Genomic DNA, 24,486 nt, shown 5'->3' on the forward strand with positions numbered 1-24,486 from the left:
CCTACTGTATAGCACAGGGAACTCTACTCAACATTCTGTAATAACTTATATGGGAAAAGAATCTGAAAAAGAATGGATATATGTATAGGTATAACTGAATCACTTTGCTCTACACCCAAAACTAACAAAACATTGTAAATCAACTATACTCCAATATAAAATAAAAATTAAATTAAAAAAAGTAAAAATAAACCAGAAAAAGCCTTAAGCTAATACAATTTAATTTAAATTTACTTTAATTCAAATGTATATTATTTCTTTTTGGGGTGTTAAAAACATTAAGTGAAAGGCAATGTGGAAAGGCTTTCTGAAGGATCAACAACTGGCCTGAAGAATAATTAATGATGATACTGTATTTGCTTATGTGAAATGAGACTGCCTTAAGCAGAATAATGGTAAAAATCACATGTAAAATATAGTATGAAACACAGGTTAAGACAGTCATTCAGGTGGAAAAACAACAAAAATGGCTGAGTAGGAACTGGCAGTAAACAGTAAGAACTGGGTAAAGATGGAGATGACACAAAGCAGAAGCGGTTGTCTTGTAAAATCTTATAGTCTCAAACTTGTATTTAAGCAGCTTCTTAAAAAGAAGTCGGGGGTATTAAAAAAAAGTTGGGGGGGCAAGGGGACAAGTGGTCAGGAGGCTGGAGAATCAAACAGAAAGAGTCTAGAAATAAACACTGGTCACATTATTAAAAAAACTTAGTTACTCCCTCTCCTGAAGATCATCAAAAAGATTCACTTGCAACCAGTGTAGCATTAGAAAGCCCTGCTACAGTAGAGGATAAATACTTGCCCAGGTTATGAAACTAAACAAACAGCACCAAAGAGATAAATAAATGCAGTTAAAAAAAAAAATCCTCACTTAATTCCACATCTGTACTTTTTAACCACTGACTAATCTTGAGGTGAACAACTGATTTAAAATACTCTCAAATAACTCAATTGTAAAAAAAAGTATTAGTAACATAGCTTAAAATTATAAGCATAATAGGAGATGAAAAAAAAAAAAGCCTAAACTTCTTGACATCAAAAAGCATGTGTTGTGTAAAACTCTTTTGGACCGTTACTCAAAAATTATCCAACAAAAATCAAATCAAAATTACTTGTATTAATCAATTACATCTTCATAAAAGTCTTAATTACTACATTACATTCATTCAATTCACACATGGCTTAGAGGAAAGACAGAAAATTAGCATTCTTACCATTATCAGTACTTAGGATAAAAAAACATGCAACACCAAGTTAGTTGTTTTCTACACAACTAATGTATCCAATAATTATTAAGATCTCTAAGAGGAACTCAGTACAAACATGAAATATAAAATGCTCTCCTGTACTTTTAAGACAAAATTCACAAGCATAATACGCCTCACTTTAAATATGAGGATATCAAGTCACTGCTATGTGGTATTAGAAACTAATACAATTTTAAGGTATAATTTGACATCATTTCTTCAGCTTAGTGTTGCTGCTTTTCACACAAAACTAGTAAAAATACCAAGAGTATTGTTAACTTATGTCCCCTTGCATGCAATAATCAAGGACCTTTAGAAATGGATGTAGTACATACCTTGAAGGTGAGGCTGAAAGTAGTGGGAGGAACTGAAGTTAGGCTGGAGCTCTGTTGTATAGTCTCCCTCTTAGGGAGGGGGAGGGTGTTGGGCAGGGGCACCTGAAAAGGTAGGCAACACATATTATAATCTAACTATGTCTGCTACAAAAGCCCCATTAAAGATAATGCTAATGTATTCTAAGGTTATTTTCATCAGAGCCAAGAGGAATATTTGACTGCTTAGTTACACTGTATTTATAGTAACTGATAATTCTGGACATCTAAAACTTCTGAGAAGAAATACTATCTGCTTATTTATGCATAAATTGACAGAAAAAGAATCTGTCGCAAACATAAGGTAAAAACTCAAAGGTCATGCTTCCTATATTTTAATATATATACAAAACACCTGGGGGTGTTGTTAAATGCAGATTCTGATTCACTTGGCCTGGGGAAGGCCTGAAATTCTGCCTTTCAAACAAGCTCCCAGGTGATGCTGATGCTACTGGTCCCTGGACCATAGGCTGTATAGCAAAGCTCTAAGTAATATAATTTCCACCATTTACAGGACCCACAGGTTCTATGAGAAGCATTTAACATGAGAGTAAGTATAAGAAATTATTCTCTTTACAGCAACCTAGTCAACTTATAACTAGATTCAAGAACAAAAGTAATGTTGAGAGGAAAATATATAGTATCACCCCCACCTCATTACACTAACCAAATTGCTTTGCTATAGTAAGACATGATTATGGCAAGTACTGTTAGAAACTTGAAGATACTAGAAATTCACTACTCATATCTCTTTTTTTCCTCTAAGTCTCTGGATCTTGAGAGTTTATTATGTACTACTATATGATTGATTTGTACTACATGATGGTTCAATCAGTTGTTTAAACACAATGACTGAGTTGTTGGGGGTGGGTTTAAGATAATCACTTTGTGGTACTATGGACAATCTAATGGAGATTATTTTATAAATCTTTAAAATAGCTGTGCCATAATAATCAAAACACCACCTGCATTTAAATCTTCAAGACATTCAAGATTCAAAACAATTGTAATATAAGGTACTACAACCAATAAATATTAGCTAAGATCCTTAAAAAGTGCGTTAAGCCTCGGGAAATAAGGCTTTTTTTGAGTTTAATTTTAATTTTTAATTTTTTGGCCACGCCAGACGGCTTGTGGGATCCTAGTTCCCCAACCAGGGATCAAACCCGTGCTCCCTGCAATGGAAGTGCAGAGTCCCAACCACTTGACCACCAGGGAATTCCCCAGTTTAATTTTTAAAAAGACAAAAGTTCTATGCATAAAATGGAGCCCCCAGACTAATGAATTAGAAAGGGACATTTCAAAAGGTCCTAAAATTTTTTCCCATTGTAGGACGTTTGTTTTTAACACTACGTTAAGCTCAGAATCACCACCAAACTTGGCACAAATAAGCAACACTGTGAAATCATTCCAAACTTATCACCTTTTATAATGCTCCCTGACCCAAACTGATCTTGTTTTCAAACACACTCTGGATACACTGCTAAAAATCAAATATAAACTATTTACTTAAACACAAGACTGGGCGTCTTCCCTTCAGTAGTCCTCTGTGTACAAGTCACTATGTTAATTAGCCTTGCAGATTAGACAGAAACCATTAAAATGCTCATATGGATATTTTCAATGAGTTTTAAGGGTTCTAAGAATAATGATCTTCCCTTCCATATTCATATTTTATAAATTATATTTTTAGAAAAGAGTTGTTTGGCAGAAAGCATCATATACTTTCTGGAAAAGGTAACATACTCTACATTTTTCTAAAGTGAGAAAAGACAGCATGATTCAAGTATAATTAAACCTTACTGAAATGTTACTAATTCAATATTTGAGAATTCATGTAGTGACATCAGGAAGAAAATTGACAGAAAGTCTTTCTGCCCTTCCCAAGTTTTCTATTACTTCCTATAAGAAGTTAAATAAACCTTTCTCCAAAAGGTCAGGGGAAGAGGATTTGGCATATGAAGTGAAGCTTCATAACTAAGTTGGACAAATTACACTAATCAGCTCCAAAAGTGTTCTCTTATCACAAAGAAAAAATGTGTGTCTTCCTCCTTTCTCTCCTTTTTCCTTCAGCTGGACTACAAAAGTTGGATTAAATGATCCCTAATGCATCTTACCTAAAAGTCTATATACCTGATGCCAGAGAGGAAAACAGAAAACATGGGAAAGACACTGTAATAAAAGATAATTGAGATTTTTATTCTAAAATAATAGAGTTAAAGCTTTTTAAGAGATCTTTAAATATATCTGTAAAGGTTATTTTTTTAAAAGAAGCCTTTGTTTAATATAGAAGGCTATATTTAAAAAAGAGACCAGATGAATTTCCACCATACCTGCTCTCCAAAACAAGAGCCATACACGTAACTTCTAAAATGCTCTTCTTCTTCCATGGGAGGTTACCTAACTTTTTTTTGGCTCACAATTTTTCACCTGTCAGTTAGTGAACTAGGCCAAATACTGGACTGCACTGGTTTTTAACAGAGTCTTGAATTATAACATGGTTGCTTTGGGATACTAGAGCTAAATTTACATAACTTACTGTCATCTTTTAACACATTTTTGAACGGAGACATATTACGGCCACAGGCGTTAGTTTCTGCAAAAATCCCCTGGTCCATAATGTGTTAATAGAGCATTTAAGGCTATATGAAGATATACATTATAGCTCAATCTTCACAAGAGGAATGAAGTTGTTAACGTTCAGTATAATTTTTTAAATTCAAAAAGAAACACATAAATCTTTGGTAATAATCTAATTGTCTTTTTAAGTGAAATGACCTTTCACTGCATTATAAAAAGGTGTCATTTAAGAACAAAATTACCAACCAAATAAATGCTGAATCTGTAGAATGTGAAAGCTAAGAACAAAAATTCTTACCAAACCAGGTTAATAGGATTAGTACTTATGAAACCAAGCCTCAGCATCACAAGCCTGTATATTAAACATAAAGCTGATGACTTTCAGGGGAAAAGCAACAACTCAGCTTTGACTATTTCTCCTAATTATATTACAGTGCTCCTAAATACAAACTTACTATCAACTTTTTCCCTGAGAAGAGTTAAATATTGGTTATAAAGTGTGTATTAGATAACAATAGCCAGGTTCCTATTCAAACTTGCCACATCTCAGGTTGATTACTTACATTATTAACCAAAGTATCCTCCATCTTTGCATTATTAGTAGCCACAGTGTTAGGCAGAGAGGAAGAAGGTGTAGTATAGTCTGTTACAGACTCCTGTGGAGTGGTAATAGAAAAAAATACGTTTTAAACTGAATTAAAGAGTCACTTTCTAATAACAGCCTAACAGTTGTAAATTTGTTTTGGAAGAAAGCAGGAGAGAAGAGCAGATCTTAAGACTCAAATCTTAAAGACCAAAAGTGGGATAAAACAAACATGGACCTACCACATTCCAACCACTGCTGGGGTCCTATACATTTAAAAAATATACTGTATAGTACTAGGAGGTTGTCAACAGTGTCAAATAGTTATTTCTATGGATTTCTAAAAGAACTCTGTGTGGTTCTTATACTCAATCTATAGCTTACTTTCAACTATTGATTTTTTATTTTCTTCAAAATAAAACATGGATAAATGAATGTCAAGGTCTTAGTTGTCACAATTAATTAGGTTTTAGGATAAACTCCTTGTTTATCATCATGAATCTCTTCTTTAAACATGGCAGAGTTAGGTCACACAAGCTTTTCACTTCTATGCACTGAGTTGTATGGCAATTAAAAAGAGAAAAATATTCAAGTAATATGAAAGATTCCATCTACCTTTCTTCTCCATGAATACATGTTCCAGAGTGAACACCAAATGGCAGATATAAATTTGCTACTCCCACAAGTATCAGTCCCCATAAAGTCACTCAATGTATCTTGCCTTAATGAGTATTTCTAAAGATATGCATCTTTCATTCAATGTAGTTCCTAAATGCAAGTCAACCATTCCTCTGGTGCTCAACCAAAGAAACATGATCTGTTCCAACCCTGAAAGAAAACTGGCTATACTGGAGATACTAAAAGTTTATCTTTTAGTTTATCTTTCCTGACTTCAGAATCTCACTAGTGTGCAAGATAAGGAGGGGTCCACTGTAACTCCATTAACAAAATAAAAAGTAATATAGAGCAATTCTTTCAAAGTCTATAAACACGCTGAAAAGCATTCTAATCTTCGGTAAATATTTTTTCACTTTGAACTACTCAATAGTCCAGAATTAAGTTGCCATAGAAAAATAATTTACTGTAAGGAATTTCTTTAGATCACATATGCACACCATGAAATAAAATCTTCTCTGTAAGAAATAATAACCCTTATAAGCTATAGAATTATATGCCTCAAGAAAAAAAAAGAAGTATTTTGTTGCTGCTTTCCCCATTCATTTTAGACGTGGTTTGCATCAACTGAACTGGTAATCATTGCACATTGCTTACCTTCACGTTAGTGCCATATTCTGGGGATGATACTGAGATCATTGTTCCTATTTCAGTAGACATTTCTGAAACTGCTTTGGTTTCCTTTGTTGCCACAGGATCTGTACTTCTGACTGTAGCAGGGCTTGATTTCTCTTGTCCTTCCGGCTCCACCTGTTGGGCATCTTTTACTTTTCTATTTTTTAATGAACGTTCCTTTCCAATAGGACCAGGTTTATGTTCTTTGTTTTCTACTGGACTCAAATCTGGAAGCTAAATTCAATGTTTATGACAAAAACACATCATGATCAAAGACATTCATTGAAAACTAATCCAATTTTGAAACTTATTTATTCTCCTTAAGTGTTAGTGGCTTTCATACAATTTTATCTGGAACATGAACTATATTTACCTTCTGGGCTTTGATAGGGCCTGCCCGTGGCTGCTTCTGCCGTTGTTCTTTAGGTTCAGATATTTTGTCAGTAGTTTTTTCCGAAAGCACAGGAACAATTTCATTTTCACCCCCGTTTGAAGCTGGAGCACCAAACTGAATTGTGTCAATTCCAATTTCAACTCCACTTTCTTGACTATTCTTTGTTCCCTAGTAAGAGAACATTTAAAAACTTGCTTCAGATGTGAGAGAGTGGCATGGACATGTATACACTACCAAATGTAAAACAGCTAGCTAGTAGTGGGAAGCAGCCACATAGCACAGGGAGATCAGCTCTGTGCTTTGTTACCATCTAGAGGGGTGGGATAGGGAGGGTGGGAGGGAGACGCAAGCGGGAGAAGGTATGGGGATATATGTTTATGTATAGCTGATTCACTCTGTTATACAGCAGAAACTAACACACCATTGTAAAGCAATTATACTCCAATAAAGATATTAAAAAAAACCCTCTGGTTTTATAATGATAAAAACTTTAAAAAAAATACTTGCTTCAAAGCAGAGTTCAAATTTGACTGAATGATTTATGTAATAGCACACATTTTAAAAGTACAATAGAAGGTCTGAAGCAATCTACATCCAGCTGAGATTAACTGACCTTGGTTTATGTTTTAGGAAAACACTCCCTTAACCCTACTGATCTGTATTAGAAAACAACGGATAAAATAAAAACTAGGACAAGACTTAAGTTTTAAAGTCCTGGCTTTAAGTGCCCTGGGTTGAAGGGCAAATCATAGCTTCAAGTTAAAACAAATGTAAAACATCATTTAAAACAAATGTAAAACAAATACAGAAAGGCATCACCAGCAAGAGATAAAGGAATGAATTAATGGAGTAGCAGAAAAAAGATAGGAATTCCAGCGTCACCCACTTCTGCTTTGAAAATAAAATGAATTAATATACATGAAAGTACTTCGTGATTGGTAATGGCATGCACACACATCAGAAATTCATTCATCAATTAAACTGCTAATTTATGTAATACCTTCTTTGTGGTAGGCGCTGATCCAGGCAGACACTACCAATCTAACTTGCATTATAATGGATGAAGAAAATAAACAACTAAAAAGTTAGATAAGGGATATGCAAAAATTAAAATATGGTTAAACCACTTAGAAAAAGGCCGTAGGAGGTCATACTGAAACTGAATCTAAACTATAGGATTACTGGAAGGTGTTTCTGGCAGAGCAAACATCTAGTGTAAAGGTCAGGAATTAAAAAAAAAAAAAAAAAAAAAAAACTAGTGAGGCTGTAACACAGCAGGTATTAGGTACAGTGGCAGAAGATGGACAAGCAGAAGGTTAGATGACATGGGGTTTTGTAAGCCTGAGGATGTTTATAACAATGTCCCCCAGTGGACATTCAAAACCACAGATAGTACTCAACAGTACACATACTGTGTTTTTTTCCCTATACATACATACTGATGATAAAGTTTAATTTACAAATTAAGCACAGTAAGAGAACATCCAAATTGCCAGTCACACTATTTTTGTGCTTTGGGGCCACTATTAAGTTACATAAGGGTTATGTGAACACAAGCACAGCAAAACGACCAACTTGATAACCAAGATGGCTACTAAATGACTAATGGGTGGGTGGGAACACTGGATTTCATGACGCTATTATTCAGAAGGGTGTACACAATTTAAAACTTATGAACTGTTTTTTCCTGTAATTTTCCATTTAATATTTTCAGGCTGTGGTTGACTGCAGTTAACTGAAACCACAAAAACTGTACTTAACCTTTTTATGGAAGAACAAACAAAAAGACAAAACTAGGGACAAAGTTAAACTTCAGGCCTTGGTCTTATAATCAAATCACTATTTCGTATCATTTTTGCTACCCCTGAATTAAGTGTGTCAATTACTGTGTAAGGTTATTGTTATACTTATCAGTATAACAATGTCAACAGCAGGAATAAGGCATGTCATCCAGATCTATTTTTAATATCTGAACATTCACTTTCAACTACAAAGAGTACTGATATAACTTAGAATAAACATCTCTGTTTTAGTCAATGTTGAAATTTTCTAGTCAGTTCAATATAAATGTACAATTAATCTTAGAAGAGAGAATGGTGCAGTACTTAATAACTGAAAGCTATTGATTTTATGTACAAAACAATTAAGAACTTATAAATAGTTAAATGAATAGGAAAATAGTTAATATAGTTAATGGGACTAGTTAAAATAGTTAATGGGACTTAGAGAACATTAGACAATATTATATTCTTTGAAACAAAAAATGTCTATAAAATATAGATAAGACAAGGAGAGATGATAAAATCATTCTATCCAGAAAATATAAAGAACATAAAGAGGATGAAGAAAAATATGCATGAGAAAAATGAGATACCAACAAAATATCCTGGTGCTCCAAGAGGCTGAAGAAGAATGTAAGCATCCTTCTAGTATTACCAACTTGTAGTGGAATGTCTACAACAAAAATCTTGCAGCTGAGAGATTATGGTCCCTGTACTTTAATGTCAACTTAAAAACCTGGACCAAACATTTTAATAAAATTATTAAACCAGTACACTCATCCAAAACAAAAGAAACTTTCTACTCCATCCTTCTCATTAGTAATGAAAAATCAACTTTCTGTACAAGAAATGTTCTAATTAATCATAATGTCAAAACAAATAGGCAGAGGAAAAATGATTAAACTGGGCATCTCAGATACAGAATCCAATGATTCTTAATTCTATTTTTACAAAGAGTTCTCTGTAGAACTTAAAAAAATCAAAACAGATGATGAGGCCTACTCCAGACCTAAGTCAGAAAGCTGAACTGGGGGTAGGGAACAACAGAAAGACTTCCCTGAAAGGAAAAAAGAAGAAAAACAAAATCTCTTAACTGTATCTTCCTTGACATTTCTCTGCTCCCCTTTTATGGCAAAACTACTCTACGTTCTCTACAGTCAGCCTTGCCTCAGCATCCATGGGCTCCACCGCCCCTGGATTAAAAAAACCAAAAAAACACCCGAGAAAGTTCCAAAAAGTGAAACTTGAATTTGCTGCAAACCGGCAACTATTTACATAGCATTTACATCATATTAGGTATTACAAGTAATCTAGAGATAAATATATGCAAATACCGTGCCATTTTATACAAGAGACTTGAGCATCATTGGACTCTGGTATCTGTGGGGGATCTTAGAACCAATCCCGCTGCGATACTGAGGGACGACTGTACTCATCTTTTCTCCCATTTTCTCTTAAATTCACACTAACCAGGCTTTTGCACCAAGTGCTCCACCAACATTTTTTTTGTCAAAGTCACCAGTGATCTCCACATTGTTAATGCCAACTGTCAATTCTCAGGGTCTGTCTTACTTGACTTTCCAGCAGCATTTGACACACTTGATTTATCCCTCTTTAAACTCATCTTTCACTTGGATTCCAGGACACTTTTCTCATCACTTAGCTTCTCCATCTCTCGCAACTCCCTGAGTTGGGACTCGGTTTTTGTTTCTCTTCTCTTTTTCTAACTACTTTTATAACTCATTCTCCCTTCGTGACCTCAACCAACGTCATCACTTAAGCACCATCTAATGACTTACAAATTTATGTAGTCAAACTAGACTATCTTCTCTGAACTACAAATTCTTTTTTTTTTTTTTTGTGGTACATGGGCCTCTCACTGCTGTGGCCTCTCCTGCCGCAGAGCACAGGCTCCGGACGCGCAGGCCCAGCGCCCATGGCCCACGGGTCCAGCCGCTCCGTGGCATGTGGGATCCTCCCAGACCGGGGCACGAACCAGTGTCCCCCGCATCGGCAGGCGGACTCCCAACCACTGTGCCACCAGGGAAGCCCTACAAATTCTTATATTCAACTACCTACTTGACATTTCCACTTAGATGTGTAATCAACATCTTAAATCTAACAAGTTCAAAACTGAATTCCCTGATCTTCTTCCCCAATGATGACTCATTTTACAGCTTCCCAATCTCAACTGATGGGAACTCTATCCCTTTTGTTGCTCAAGTCAAAAGCTTTGGAGATAACTGACTCCCTTTTCTCACATACCACATTTAATTCATCAGTAAATTGATGAGCTCTATCTTCAAATACCCAGAAACCAACCATTTCTGATCACTTTTAATGTCACTTTCCTGGTTTAAGCTATCATCATTTGATTATTGCAACAGAATCTTACCATCTATTCTTTGCTCCCACAGACTGTTCTTAACAGACTACTTAGAATAGTCTTTTAAAAAGTCAGATGCTGTCACTCTTTTTCTCAAAACTATCTACTGTCTTCCTACCATGCCCGAAGTCCCTACCAGATCCTCCACCTATCTTTCTAACCTCATCTGTTCTCTTTTCATCCCTTACTTCAATCCAGCCATATGGACTTCTTCAAACACACCAGGCATGCTCCTGTGTTAGGGTTTTGTATTTACTATTCTCTGAACCAGGAATTCACTTTTCCTCAGACAACTGAATAGCATGCTCTCTTACCTCCTTCAAGTCTTTAATTCAAGTGTCACCTAAGTAGCTTTTTCTGGCCACCCTATTTTAAGCTGTCTCCACACCACCTGGGAAATTCCTTATACACCTTCCTTGCTTTTGCTTTTCTCCTCAGCACTGATCACCATTTAACATTCTATGTGTTATTTATTGTTGGTTCTCCCCAACTACAATGGAAGCCCCACGAGCACAGGGTTTTTATTCTGTTTTCACATCGCCACCCACTTTTCCTAAGGCCACAGGTTAGGACAGTGCCTGACACCATCACAAATGCTCAATAAATGTTTGTTCAATGAATGAAGAATTGCTGGCCTAAAGAGTCAATTACCAATACTGCGTGTTTGAGAAATTACGTTAGAACAACTTCCCAGAAACTCTGCTTCTAGGTAACTATACTGATTATTCAAACGTGCATATCATTAAAAACATAGAACAGTCCAGAAAATAGTAATTGCACTTATACTCTCTGTGTCACAAAGCTAGAACTTTTAAAATGTCAACCTTAATACGTCTAAAGGTGAGAAGCAGCTTATTAACTGTTGAGATTCAGTAGCATTAACATCACTTGGAAACTTATAAGAAATGTACTCAGGCCTTAGCCCAGAACTAATGAATCAGAAACTCTGGGCATGGGTCCCAGCAATCTACTTTAATAAGCTCTCCAGGTGATTCTGATGCATGCCAAAGTTTGAGAAACTGTTTTAAGGAAACTCTGCCACATTAACCCCACAAAATCCATTATTAAGTCTGTTCCTACCTCTGATGAAGTAGCTGATCCAAATGATGTTAGGGGCTTATTCCATGCACTGACTGAAGGTGGCTGTGGTGGACTAATGGGACCTACTGAGAAGGAGAAGCCACAGGAAATATGACCATTAAAATTTAGAGGCTAATAATCTTTAATCCATTTAACGCTTTCTTTTAATGGTAGCTAGATAATAAAAGAATGACTTTTCACATGGTATATAATACTTAAAGAGATTCTTGCATACCAAAATAAATATAATCTCCTCTAAAACATTGTACCATTGTTTTATCAACACACAGTTGTGTCCATAAAATATGGCTGTTAAAAATATAACACACTTGTCTTAGAAACAAAGGTGTTAAGAAAGGAAGCTAAGAAAAGATTACTGTTACTGCTTCCTACTGAGGAAAAAGAAATGCCTAGGAAAAAACATACTGAGTATATAAATAAAATTGAAAACCCCCAATTCCCATGCCATTTCCCACCCCTCACTTCCTCTTGCACACTTACATTTCTTAGAGATGTCATTCAACACAGCTGGTGGGGCCACCTTGTTATCCCATAATTCAGTTGTAAGAGTGCCATGTGACTGTGGGGTCTGGATGGGTTTTCCTGTGGCTACATAATCTGTGCCATTAGGTGTCTGAGCTGAAGGTAGTCTAATTGAAGGAGGTGGCTGTTTTGAAGACTGTGTTGTAGTCTGTAGTGGACTCTGGACTGGTTTGTGAGTCTGTCCCTGAGTCTGGGCTGGGGCAGTAGGGGCTGGGACTGAGACTTGGACTAGGGCAGGGGTTGGGGCTGGGGCTGGGATTGAGGCAGGGACAGTCGGGGCTGAGGTGGGGGCAGCTGGGGCTGAGGTGGCTGGAGGTGGAGCTGAAGCTGGTGATAGAGCTGAAGCAAGGATAGGAATTGAGGCTGAGGCAAGGATGGGGACAGAGGCTGGGGTGGAAGCGGAGGCAAGGATTGGGGTTGGAGCTGGAGCTGGAGAAGAGGCTGTGGCTGTAGTTGAGGTGGAGGTTGGAACTGGAGCTGAGGCTGAGGCTAAGGTTGGGAGTGGAGCTGAGGTGGAGGTAAAGACTGGGACTGCAGATGGGGCTGGAACTGGAGCCGAGAGCGATGCTAAAACTGGAGCTGGGGTTGAGGCTGGAACTGGAGCTGAGGCTGTGGCTGGACCTGGAGCTGAGGCTGAACCTGGACCTGGAGCTGAGGCTAGAGCCAAAGCTGGAAGCTGTGCTTGCTGGGTTCCCGTAGCCTGTTTTTTGGCAAATCTTGGCGGGAGCTTAGAAGTCTGACTTCTTCCTTTTTCATTTGCATTCTTTTTATTCCAGACCTTAAAAAATTTGCAGGAATCATTTGTGTCAGTAACACAGCTGAAAGTAATAGTTCATAAATAGACATTCCAACAAAGCTATCTACTGCTAATTTAGGTCCTTTACTTTACAAAATAGCTACTTGATAGAATAAAAACATCAAGGTTGCCAATGAGATTTTAAATTACAAGATGCTATAGGGGAAAAAAGACAAATATGTATTATATATTCTTGATATACAGGTCCACAATCTCTTTTCCACTATTCTGAAGTTAAAGAAATTAAGGAAATTCGCACTAAATTCATTTGGCAGCAAAATCTGACCCCACCTGACAAAAAATTACTGACTTCACTCAACTCATGTTTGCCACAGAAGCATTAATCCTGGGAGTGTTGCTAGGTATTATGCTATATAAAATATGCACTAATGTATCTTCCTAAACAATAATAACAAATAAATGACTTCTGAAAATATCTAGTCCCAAGAATTATATTCAATTAAACTCAATATTACCAACCACATAGGATTTTTACAGTGTTTCCTGCTTTTAAGCCTCTCACCTGTTAGGGTTCTTTATCGCTATGACCTATGTACTCTATTTATTTTTATCCTCTGTCAGCATTTAGTAAAATGGGTGTTGGGTTGATCTAAAGGAAATAATGTATCATGATTCATACTATGTATTTCAAAGAACTAATTTAGATTACAACAGAAACTTGTATAGGTCAAGAATCTGCAAGTTATTAGAGATCATGGCAGCTGTATTCATTAAGTTTCCAAGATGATTTAAAATTAACCCTAACTCTGCAATGAAGTATGATGGGGCAAATAAGATATATTTTGAAATAAAGTAAAGATGGTCTTCTCTAAGGCAAATGGTGAGCTAGTGATTACATTCTACTTAAAATTTACCTCGTTCTGGTTAAAAAGTTTAAAGTTGTGAAAAATCAGGTCATTCTCAAAACTTGAATAATAACTGCAGCCCTGACCTTATAGGTGGATAGAAACCTTGACCATTTCCTAGTATATTTTGGGCAACCATCTAAATAACTAGTAACAAATTGAAACGCTATACCTGAATGATTTGTTCTTCTTTCTTTCGGCGTTCTTCATCCTGTAAACGTTTCTGTTGTTTTTTGGATACAACTTCAGTAAAACCATCATCATTCAAATTTGACTGGGGGTCTTCAACTACTGTTACTTCAGGATGGTCATCAATTATAACAACACCTACAGATATACAAAAAGATTTAAAATGATATTTTTTTGCAACTGAAGAGATAAATAGAAATGTTTAGTCCAGTAGTGATTAAAAAATAAAAGATATGGCAAAGATCTAGTTCTCATAACTCATAGTATATAACTCATTTCTCACACCATAAAATGGCCATTTAGCAGCAAAATTTGAAAAGATTTCATAGATATATGAAAAAATTTCATAAACAGGTTAAAAATAAAAGTCCTGAGACTATCTACTTTGAATGATATATTATACATCCTTTTTTCTTAAGCAATATAGTGGTAATGCCTTGTTTTTTTTTTTTTTTTGCGGTACGCGGCCCTCTCACTGTTGTGGCCTCTCCCGTTGCGGAGCACAAGCTCTGGACGCGCAGGCTCAGCGGCCATGGCTCACGGGCCCAGCCGCTCTGCGGCATGTGGGATCTTCCCGGACGGGGGCACGAACCCGTGTCCCCTGCATTGGCAGGCGGACTCCCAACCACTGCGCCACCAGGGAAGCCCTGCCTTGTTTTTTAAAAGAAAAATCAAGGGCTTCCCTGGTGGCACAGTGGTTAAGAATCTGCCTGCCAATGCAGGGAACACAGGTTCGAGACCTGGTTCGGGAAGATCCCACATGCCGTGGAGCAGCAAAGCCTGTGCTCCACAACTACTGAGCCTGCGCTCTACAGCCTGTGAGCCACAGCTACTGAAGCCTGGGCGCCTAGAGCCCGTGCTCCGCAACAAGAGAAACCACCGCAGTGGGAAGCCCACGCACCACAACAGAGTAGCCCCTGCTCTCCGTAACTAGAGAAAGCCCACGTGCAGCAACGAAGACCCAACGCAGCCAAAAATAAATAAATTTATAAAAAAAGAAAAATCAAAATTGTCTTATCGTAGTCAAATCACTTAACCTCTACCTCTCCCAGCCTCAAGATGTGTGCTGTGCTGTAAAGATCTACATAGTACTTTATCTCATTTGCATCTAACCATTCTATGAGGTGGGTATTACTATTGTTTCCCCTTTTCAAAGGATGTAATAAGCTCTGAGAGGCTGATGTGCTAACAATGCGGTGTTGAACAACTAAGCTGGTCTTATGATTCTTAATGCCTCTAGTTTACGTAGACTATTGTCTATAATGTGGAGCTGTTAAAAACATGAAACACATGTTAAAGTTCCATGTGAATGTAAAGTGGCATAGATGTACATACATCATAATAACCCAGTGGAAGAATAATTCAAGATATACTTTCAACTCATTCTCTAACAATTATTCTGGCTATCTTGTTAAATTATTCTATATTCCAGTGAGTATAAGAAATCTAGATCCATTAACTAATACTTAGGAGAAAAATAAAAATAGTCCAGGTGATGTGATTTTGGGTTGTAGGCATAATGTTTGCAAAATAAATATAAGAAAAGGGTGAGGCAATTCAAATAAATTATTTTAATTTTGCAAATATAAATATATAATATGTTCTGATTGGGAAACACATAATAAAAATAGATACTTGCTTGGGAATGATACATATACAATTCAGAATGGTGATAACTTGCAGGGCCTGGCAAGAGAATATGACCATGGAGTGGATCATAGGGAATCTACTGGCAAACAGTTCCTTTTAAATAGCTAAAAATTTGCATTTACAGAAACACTGACAGGGAAACAAAAAATAAATACTAAGACTGGCTTTCACTCTTTATAAACCTATTACTGTTACTGTTTTTCTAATAAAAGTTTAATTTCAAAGGAAAAAGCCAACTGATTCTGATTTATCTATGACGCTTCTACTTGTGTTCTAAATCCTTTAAGAAATTAACTGTGTATAACACAACACTGTAAAGCAATTATACTCCAATAAAGATGTCAAAAGAAAAAAAAAGAAATTAACTATGTAAAATGGAGCATATGCTCATCTCAATGCAAGGTTTTAGTCCAACATTTCTAAGGATGTCATGCACTCCAGTATTTCAGACTTGTGAAGAGACCTCTTCATAATTCTAAATTCATCTCGGTTTTTCACTTAAACTAAAAAGTGTGTGTGTTTAAAGCTCATCTTCATAGTCATGCCATCACTCATTATTATTTTTTTTTTTGCGGTACGCGGGCCTCTCACTTGTGGCCTCTCCCGCTGCGGGGCACAGGCTCTGGACGTGCAGGCTCAGCAGCCATGGCTCACGGGCCTAGCCGCTCCACGGCATGTGGGATCCTCCCGGACCAGGGCACGAACCCGTGTCCCCTGCATCGGCAGGCGGACTCTCAACCACTGCGCCACCAGGGAAGTCCCATCACTCATTATTTTAATTTTCTTGCCTAAGAGCTCCGTTAGAAACCTTTTGAATAGTTCACTCAATTACATGAAGCATTTATGGACATGTAAACAATACTTTGTTCTCAACACCCTGTTCTTGCCTGCTGCTTTGCAACGTTTTGGGCTAACAGGACATTATTAGGAAGACCATTTTTAGGAAATTATAGAACATTTTTAGGAAAAGAACCTAAAGATGACTCTTAAAATTAACTTCAACAAGTTAAAACTAATAGCTCAATTTCCATTATCAATTCAGAAATAATTGACTTCTTACCTTTTTATATTGTGTTAATCCAATAATATAATACTTTGCAAAATTTCTACTCCAGAAGTTGTTTGGAAAAAGAGAGACTAGTAAACAAATATTTGAGAAATCTGCCATATTCTGTGGACTTTTGTAATCTTCACTTATCATTTTCCAAATGTAGTGTTTAGATGGATGTTAATCTCTTCTCATGGACCACAATAAGATTAGCATCCAAGCTCCCTATGGATTTACTTTAATCGCTCTCTCTAAATCAGAACTTTCCAACTTTAGCAGTATTAACATTTTGAGCTAGCTGTCCTGTGCACGGTAGGATGTTTAGCAGCATTCCTGGCCTATACCCACTAAGATGTCAGCAGCATCCGGCCACCAGTTTTGACACCAAAATATCTCCAGAGATTGCCAAATGCAGAACCATTCCTGTTAAGAACCACAGTTCTAAAAATTCTTAAAACGCACAATTAAGATAAGTTTATTTCTTTCCCACGTGAATCCTAAAATGGTAGTCTAGAATTAGCTCTCAAAAGTTTGCGTACATTGCAATCACCTGGAGAACTTGTTAAAACACAGATTGCTTCACACTCCAAGAGTTTCTAATCCAGCAGGTCTGGGGTAGGGCCCAAGATTCTGTATTTTTCACAAATTTCCAGGTGATGTTGATGGTCTGAGGACCACGCTTTGAGAACCGCTGGTCTAGAAATAATAATGCCAAAGTCCTGGGCCCAAATCAAATTTAGTATGTATAAATAAGTATTAACTAGATGAAAGAAAACTCTCATCTACATCTCTAATACTGATATAACAAAAGTACCTAACCCAAGTTTCCCATTACTACTATCTGGTCTTAACTTAGTAAATCTCTCAATCTTATTCAGTATTTCCAGCTTAAGTCTCATCTGAATGAATGGCAAATAGCACATTTTTACATGTATCAATGTAAGTGTCTACTCAAGGAATCTCCTTGTTAACTTCTTCATCAAATATTTCCTTCTTGCTGTGTTATCCTTCATATTTGATATCCTATCACTCTATGGCTTTCTGAAAGCATTTATCCACAGCAACACTACCTCCCATCCTATTATTTATTCTCTATTTATCGTATCTTAGATGCCAATTTTATCAAGGTCATAACTCACTGAGGTTAATATTTCTTTCCTTTCAGACACAGAATATGTACAGCTATAACTAAGCATCTTCACATTTGGTTTTCTGTGCTTCCCCACACCTGTTTAGCAAGGTAGGGTGGTTAATTTCCTCCTTTTTTTTTTTTTTTAAAAGAAGAACAGTGAAACTCTGTGGATTATCTTTAACAAGAATTTTATCAAGCACTCAAGCCTATGCTAAAAGCTGGTGTTATTTCAGTTAAAGCTATATCAGTTGGTGATTCATAACCAGTCTCTATCTCTACCTTGAAGTCCAACTCTTTCTTTTTTGATGACTTCTTTATTTACAGTATCTATTTAAATGTAACAAATAGATAAACAGATAGATACATAAAAGGGACCTGAGACGCACTTGCATAGTTGTTGAGATCAAACTGTGATAGTGCATCCACTTTCTCTTTGGGTTTTTTAGGGCCTGGTTTGGGCTCTTCTCTTTTTTTCCCAGTAGAATCTTTGGAGTTCTTTTGTCCTGTACCATTAGGGGCTCCTTCCTGGTGGTGTGCAGAGCTGCCATTGACAGGATCAGCACCAGCTGTGCCTGCCGACTGGTCATCAAATGGCCTACAAAATAATAATTTGAGATTTTATTACTACCTCTACATATCCGAACAGAAGAAAAATGCTCTTAGTGGCAGTTTCTAAAGTTCAATCTAAGAAGAAATAACAATGGGATAGAAGACCCTAACTCTAAAACCAACAAGCTTTAGTGACTTTGGTTGGGTACAACTTCACTAAGATGGAGCTTCCCAGTAAAGGAGATAAGACAAGCTCCTTAGGATTCTTTCCAGCAATTAAATTCTACAATTCTAATTATCCTCTGAAGGTTCTTATTGTGTCTATTCTTACTGTGTCTATCATGTGATAAATGAGCTACCAACATTGTTTATAGCAGAAAATTTCTGTGATCCAAGCTAGTCCAAAGTATTCACTAGTGGATCTTCTCCACAAGAGGGCAGCATATGAAAATTTCTTTTTAAAGAATTCTATGCTTACACTACAAGTATGTTTTTTTTTAAAAGTTCAATCAGATTTATATACACGTAAACATTATAAACAACCAGTTTTAATATGGAAACGATTCACGTCACAAAACCAAAGGTATTTCTACAGGGTTTTTTTTTTACCTAACAGATTCTTTTCTTGGGTTCATCTTATAAAAACTTCATGAAAAAACACCATGAAAAATGGCCTTACCAATTCATTTCCAGCTCAGTCTATAGTATTACTCAAGATAAAAGCTTAACAAGAGCCTGACAAAAAGCATGACCTCAGACAGGTGAAGAATGAATTCATTTCTTCTAAATGGGACTCTCGCAAAACATTCATTTCACTACAGCCAGTAACTGCTATTTCTGCAGGTTCAAAGTTGTTATCGTCTACATAGCACAAAAGTCTTGCTAAGTAGTTGAGATCTACAGTGCACACAAATCTGATCAATTTTTCCCTTGAGTATTATTACTTGAAATTCTAATAGTTTGGTTACAGTCAACAACTATTGATACAGTGTTATTTTAACTTAGATGTTATCCTATTCTTTTGACTTTTAAAGGGAGATTTAAATTCTGTGTTAAGCAGGTACTCAAACACAACTGGTAATATTATTTCCCTGGAACTTCTTCTAAATTATCAGAAAGCAAAAATATTTTCGCTGACTGGTATAGTAACCTGAAATGCTAAGTGTCAGTAACTAACCAATGCAGATTAAGATACTTTGCCTGAATAAATTTCCTACCAGCTCAGGCTGCAAATCTGGGAATTGGTTTTTAAAAAAAAGAACAAACGGGCAGGCCATAATAATAGTTGCTTACTATATACCAGGTGTTACATTAAGTGTTTCACAAGTATCATGTCACTAAATCTTCACACATTTTTATAAGTACTATTACTTTCTCCCCCTTTTACTGCTGAGGAAGCAGAGTTTTTACCACTAGTAAATACCAGAGCCTAGATTTAAAACTAGGAATAACGCTACTTTATAATGTTTCCTAATACTAAACATAATAGTAATAATTTACTATAACCAACATTTTAATATTTAAAAAAATAGACCAAGTTTAGCATAGCTGACAAAAATTCTTTTAAAAACACCACCAATGACATGGTATTTATGTTACTGGTGGCCTTGGTGGTTGGGCAGGACTTTGCTTTCTAGGCCTCTCTCTAAGCTGGATCATTTATTGTAGGTTTGCAACTTGAGTGAGGAATATAATTTATCCTTAAGTTTCAACATTCACTCTCTAGAAACCAGTACAGAGTGACTGTATATGGTTACAACATATTAATTTAAGTCCCAGAGGACACCTGTAAGCACCAGTTTTCCAAAGAGAAACGAAGAAATAAAGGCAGGCTGCTCATCATCAATAAGATGACTTACCAAATGGAAGACACTGTATAGGTCCTGCCCTAGGTGTGTAGATTTTCCCAAACCTACAAATTCCTAACAGGACTCTTTTGAGAAATGTAACGTAACAACAGGCAGACTCCTGAGACACACTAACCTCTTTCTCAAGCACCCTTACACTTTTAGAATAGAAAAAAATTCTAGGAGAAGAATGTCTTGGCCCTCTATAGACTAGTTCCTTTGCACAGTTCAACCAAGAAGTATACTTTTAGCTTCGCTAAAGGTGCAAAAGTAGGGAATTCCCTGGTGGTCCAGTGGTTAGGACTCTGTGCTTTCACTGCCAAGGGCCCAGGTTCAATCCCTGGTCAGGGAACTAAGATCCCACAAGCCGCATGGCGGCCAAAAAAAAAAAAAAAGAGAGAAGGTGCATAAGTAATTATATCTAACACAAAATACTCACCCTCGTTTTCCACTTTTTGATGGTGGGCCACTTCTTCTTTCATTCCTAGGACCTGAGAAATTCCTTCCGGATTTGGGTGGACCATTGTTGCCACGCCGATTCTGGCGATCTATGCCAGGTCTCTGACTAGAAAAACTTCTCTTTGCTATTTCCCTTTTTGGAGGTAAAACATTCTCTCCAGCCTTTACAACCACTTGTGCATTCAAATCAGCATTTTTTTTTTCATCCCTTTCGCGCCTCTCATTGAAATCACTGCTTTCAGAAGCTGTTTCCCATTCTTCATTTGCCTGATCTGAAGAGTTCTGATTAGATAAGTCTGGTGTCTTATTCCCAGAAACATCCCCAGCAGTATTAACTGGTTCTTGAACCACATTACTAACTGTGCCATTTGTGGGCACTGCCACCTCATTGGTTTTTGAAGCAGCCTCCCTCTCTCTTAGCCGTCTAAATCGGGGAGGTTTATCTTGCCTCGGTGGTCGGGTAGGACGCTGCCTTCGGGGCCTCTCTCTAGCTGGGTCAAATTTTCGCTCAAATTTTGGAGGCCGTTTATCTGCTGTCATAGGAATAAACTGCTCATGTCTTCTTGGTGGCTCTCCATCATCTAGTTTAGGAGCTTCTGCCTGCCTTGGGTTCCACTGATTGTCCCGATAAGCAGGTCTTCGTAGAGTGGAAGGGCGTGACGGGCGACCTCCAGGATCCCTTCCACCACGTCTGAATGTTCCCCCTCTGCCTCGTCTTGTAGGCTCTCCTTTAGGAAGGAAGCCTGGTTTAGATTTATCATCATCCCTTACAAAAGGTTTTTCTAGAGGTCTATTATCTATTCGGACATGATTTTCAGGCTTGAAAGAAGATGGAGGCTTTACAGGTTTTTTGTTTTCAGACCGTTCCTCTCTTTTGGGAAGTTTACCTTTGCTTAAACTATCCTTGTCACTTGCACTTTCATGAACTTCACTGTCTGTGTCAGTCTCTGAACCTCGCTGTCTTCTTCTTTTGGGAACTACTTCAAAATCAGAGCTCTCACTTCGTGTTTCACTTTCTTCTCGCTGTCTGAGGGGCCCTGGGGGCACATGCTCTACTCGTGGCTTACTGTCTCTATACTGAGGATAGTCTCGAGTGTGTCCTCTACCACCCCGGCCACGCCCTCCATAAGAGCCTCTATAGCTTCGCCCTCTGGAGTAATATTCACCTCGGCCTCGACCTCTGTACCCTTGATCTGGAAACCAATCTCTATCTCTAGCTTCTTTCCAATAGGCCCTAGGGGGTAAAGTTGATTCTTTCTTAGCTGTTGGTCTTAAATCTGGTCGAGACCTCTCTGTAACAAGGTCTTTGCTGATGACTTTCTCAGGTTGCTTTTCTTCTTTGACTGTTGGTGCTGTGACAGTTTGCTGGTTTACAGTTTTAGCTGCAGGCTCTACCTCAACACTACTTACAGGTTCCAAAGGCTTCTCAGTATCCTGAGGTGGCTTTTGCACCAAAGTTGAAGGTGAAGTTTCTACTGAAGAAAATTTCTCTGGTTCTGGTTGAGGTGGCAGTGGAACCGACTGTGGCTGAAGCGGTGCCACAGGTGGTGGGGGTGGAGGAAGAGGCTCTTTCTTTTCTGTCTTTTCAGGTTTTGCCATTTTTTCGGTGACCTTTTCTCCCTTTTCTCCTTCTTTCTCCTTCCTTTGCTCTCGTTCTTCTTTCATATCTCTAAGTATAGGTTTTTTAATAGGACCTGATCTTCTCACAGGCCTATCATTACCTTCTTCTCTTCTGTTGGAGCTAGGCCTTGGGCCCCAACGAGTTTCCGATTTAGATTTATACAGTTTTTCAGGTTTTGGTCCTTCAGAAGATCGTATAAAGCCCTCTTTTTTTGGTTTTTCCTCTGACCTTTCTGCTGGTTCTTTTGAATCAATGCATCTGCTAGTTACTTTAGGAATGCTTGCAGATGGCTCATTTCTCTGCTCCTCTGATTTCTGAGTATGGTTAGATCCATGGGAAACACTTCTTTTCCGGGCAGGCTGACTTTCTCCAGCTGAAATTCGCTCTTCTTGAATGGATACAGTCTTTTGATCAGGTACATCAAAACAAGCAGGCTGATTATTTGTGTCAGTATGATGAGGTCTAATGTCTTCCACTGATCTGCTTAAAAACTTCTGTACTTCTGTCTCACTTGATTCTCTGACAAAGTCTGCTTTTGGATGAACCTCTAACTGACTATGTTCTACTGGATAAGCAGCAGTTATCTGTTCCTGATCCAATGGGGCTTCAGGCCTATGATAAGGAGAATTCAAAGAAATAACAGCCATCAAGGCAAAAATCTTTCTCACAGGTACATGTACAGCAAAATAACCCCTCTAATTTAAAAAGAAAAAAACGGATCCTAATCATAAAGAGCTTTATGTCTCTATAAAAAGTTTAGTGCAACATTATTCATAATAGCCAACAGATAGAAACAACCTAAATGCCTACCGACAGATGAATGGCTTAAGAAAATGTGGTAAATGCATACAATAGAATGTTGTTTAGTATTAAAAAAAGAAAGAAAATCCTGCTATATGCTATGTCATGGATGAGGACATTACGCTAAGTGAAATAAACCAGTCACAGAAGGACAAATGCTGCATGATTCCACTTATCTATACTATATAATATAATCAAACTCATCCACACAGAAGGTGATTGCCAGGGACTAAGAGGAAGGCGGAAATGAGTATGATTAAATGGGTAAAAAATTTCAGTTGTGCAAGATTAAAAAGTTCTAGAGATCTGTTGTACAACATTATGCTTATACTACACACTTAAAATTTTGATAGGAGGGCAGATATGCTATGTTTCTACCCCCACAATTAAAAACAAATGAAGCTCATTCCTTAAGAGGAAGTTTAGACCATGCTGATGTGAATTTTTAATACCGAAACTAGTCATTTCCACTTATAACGCGAGTGCACTAGAGTAGGTCCATCTTCCCCACTGAATCAGAATTTTAGAACACCATAACATACTCCTTAAAAGGGCAGAAGTTCTAACTTCATGGTTATAAACTGTTAGAGATCACCAATTGTCTGACACTTCAAAGTAACTCTGTAAATTAGTGTTTGTCCTTAACTCAGCCTTAGAAAACTTCCATAAGATATCGATAATTAAATGTCTACCATATTTCTCGTTAGTGGAAGAACTATATCCACACTTTAGCCACATTACATGTCAAGTACCTAATCAACAGCAGAATCTTGCCAATTTTAACATCTACCACTGAATTTCAGCATTTAACTAAGTGTACAGAACTACATTACAAAATGCCCTAATCAATACAGAAATGCCAGAAAAAGGAAAATACGTCCTAGAATGAAATAAGGCATACTAAAATGGGAGAAAATCAGATCGGTGGCTCAGTCCTAAATCAGAAAGATCTTCAGAGAGACTACACAGTTTTCGTTTCCCCACAATATTCTATTGGTCTACTAATAATTTTAATAATTACCTTATATCCTCAGGTTCTTCTGTTGCCTTGGGAGTGGTGGCCTGCTGAGGCTCAGTATGAGGATAGGGATCTGACCCCCACATCATACGAGGCTCAGAGAGGGAAACTGCATGATCTCTTGCAGAGCGAGCTATATGTTCAAATGACTCAGAGCTGCTTGGTGACCCTTCCATCTGGTCTCTTCTCATTAATGGCTTAGGAGGAATCATTCCTATACAAAAGATCAGAAAAAGATTGGGGGGTGGGGGTAGGAGA

General features: G+C 37.4%; 1 protein-coding gene across 15 annotated transcripts in view; it reads right to left on the minus strand.

Annotated features, from left to right (window-relative positions):
- PRRC2C (proline rich coiled-coil 2C) overlaps positions 1-24,486 on the minus strand; it is a 97,781-nt gene that overhangs the window by 18,485 nt on the left and 54,810 nt on the right. For 14 of the 15 annotated variants that reach the window (XM_024739821.1, XM_024739813.1, XM_024739810.1 and 11 more), the window contains exons 15-24: positions 24,232-24,442; positions 20,769-23,021; positions 18,320-18,528; positions 14,087-14,241; positions 12,211-13,030; positions 11,710-11,795; positions 6,442-6,630; positions 6,051-6,302; positions 4,759-4,851; positions 1,580-1,681 (exon numbers count right to left, since the gene is read on the minus strand). In XM_024739821.1, coding sequence (XP_024595589.1) covers positions 1,580-1,681; positions 4,759-4,851; positions 6,051-6,302; positions 6,442-6,630; positions 11,710-11,795; positions 12,211-13,030; positions 14,087-14,241; positions 18,320-18,528; positions 20,769-23,021; positions 24,232-24,442 — 4,370 coding nt within the window. The remainder of the gene's footprint in view (positions 1-1,579; positions 1,682-4,758; positions 4,852-6,050; positions 6,303-6,441; positions 6,631-11,709; positions 11,796-12,210; positions 13,031-14,086; positions 14,242-18,319; positions 18,529-20,768; positions 23,022-24,231; positions 24,443-24,486) is intronic. The other variant, XM_024739815.1, reaches the window with a different exon arrangement.

This window comes from Neophocaena asiaeorientalis, unplaced genomic scaffold (genome assembly GCF_003031525.2).
Source record: "Neophocaena asiaeorientalis asiaeorientalis breed wild unplaced genomic scaffold, Neophocaena_asiaeorientalis_V1.1 scaffold589, whole genome shotgun sequence".
NCBI classification, from domain to species: domain Eukaryota; kingdom Metazoa; phylum Chordata; class Mammalia; order Artiodactyla; family Phocoenidae; genus Neophocaena; species Neophocaena asiaeorientalis.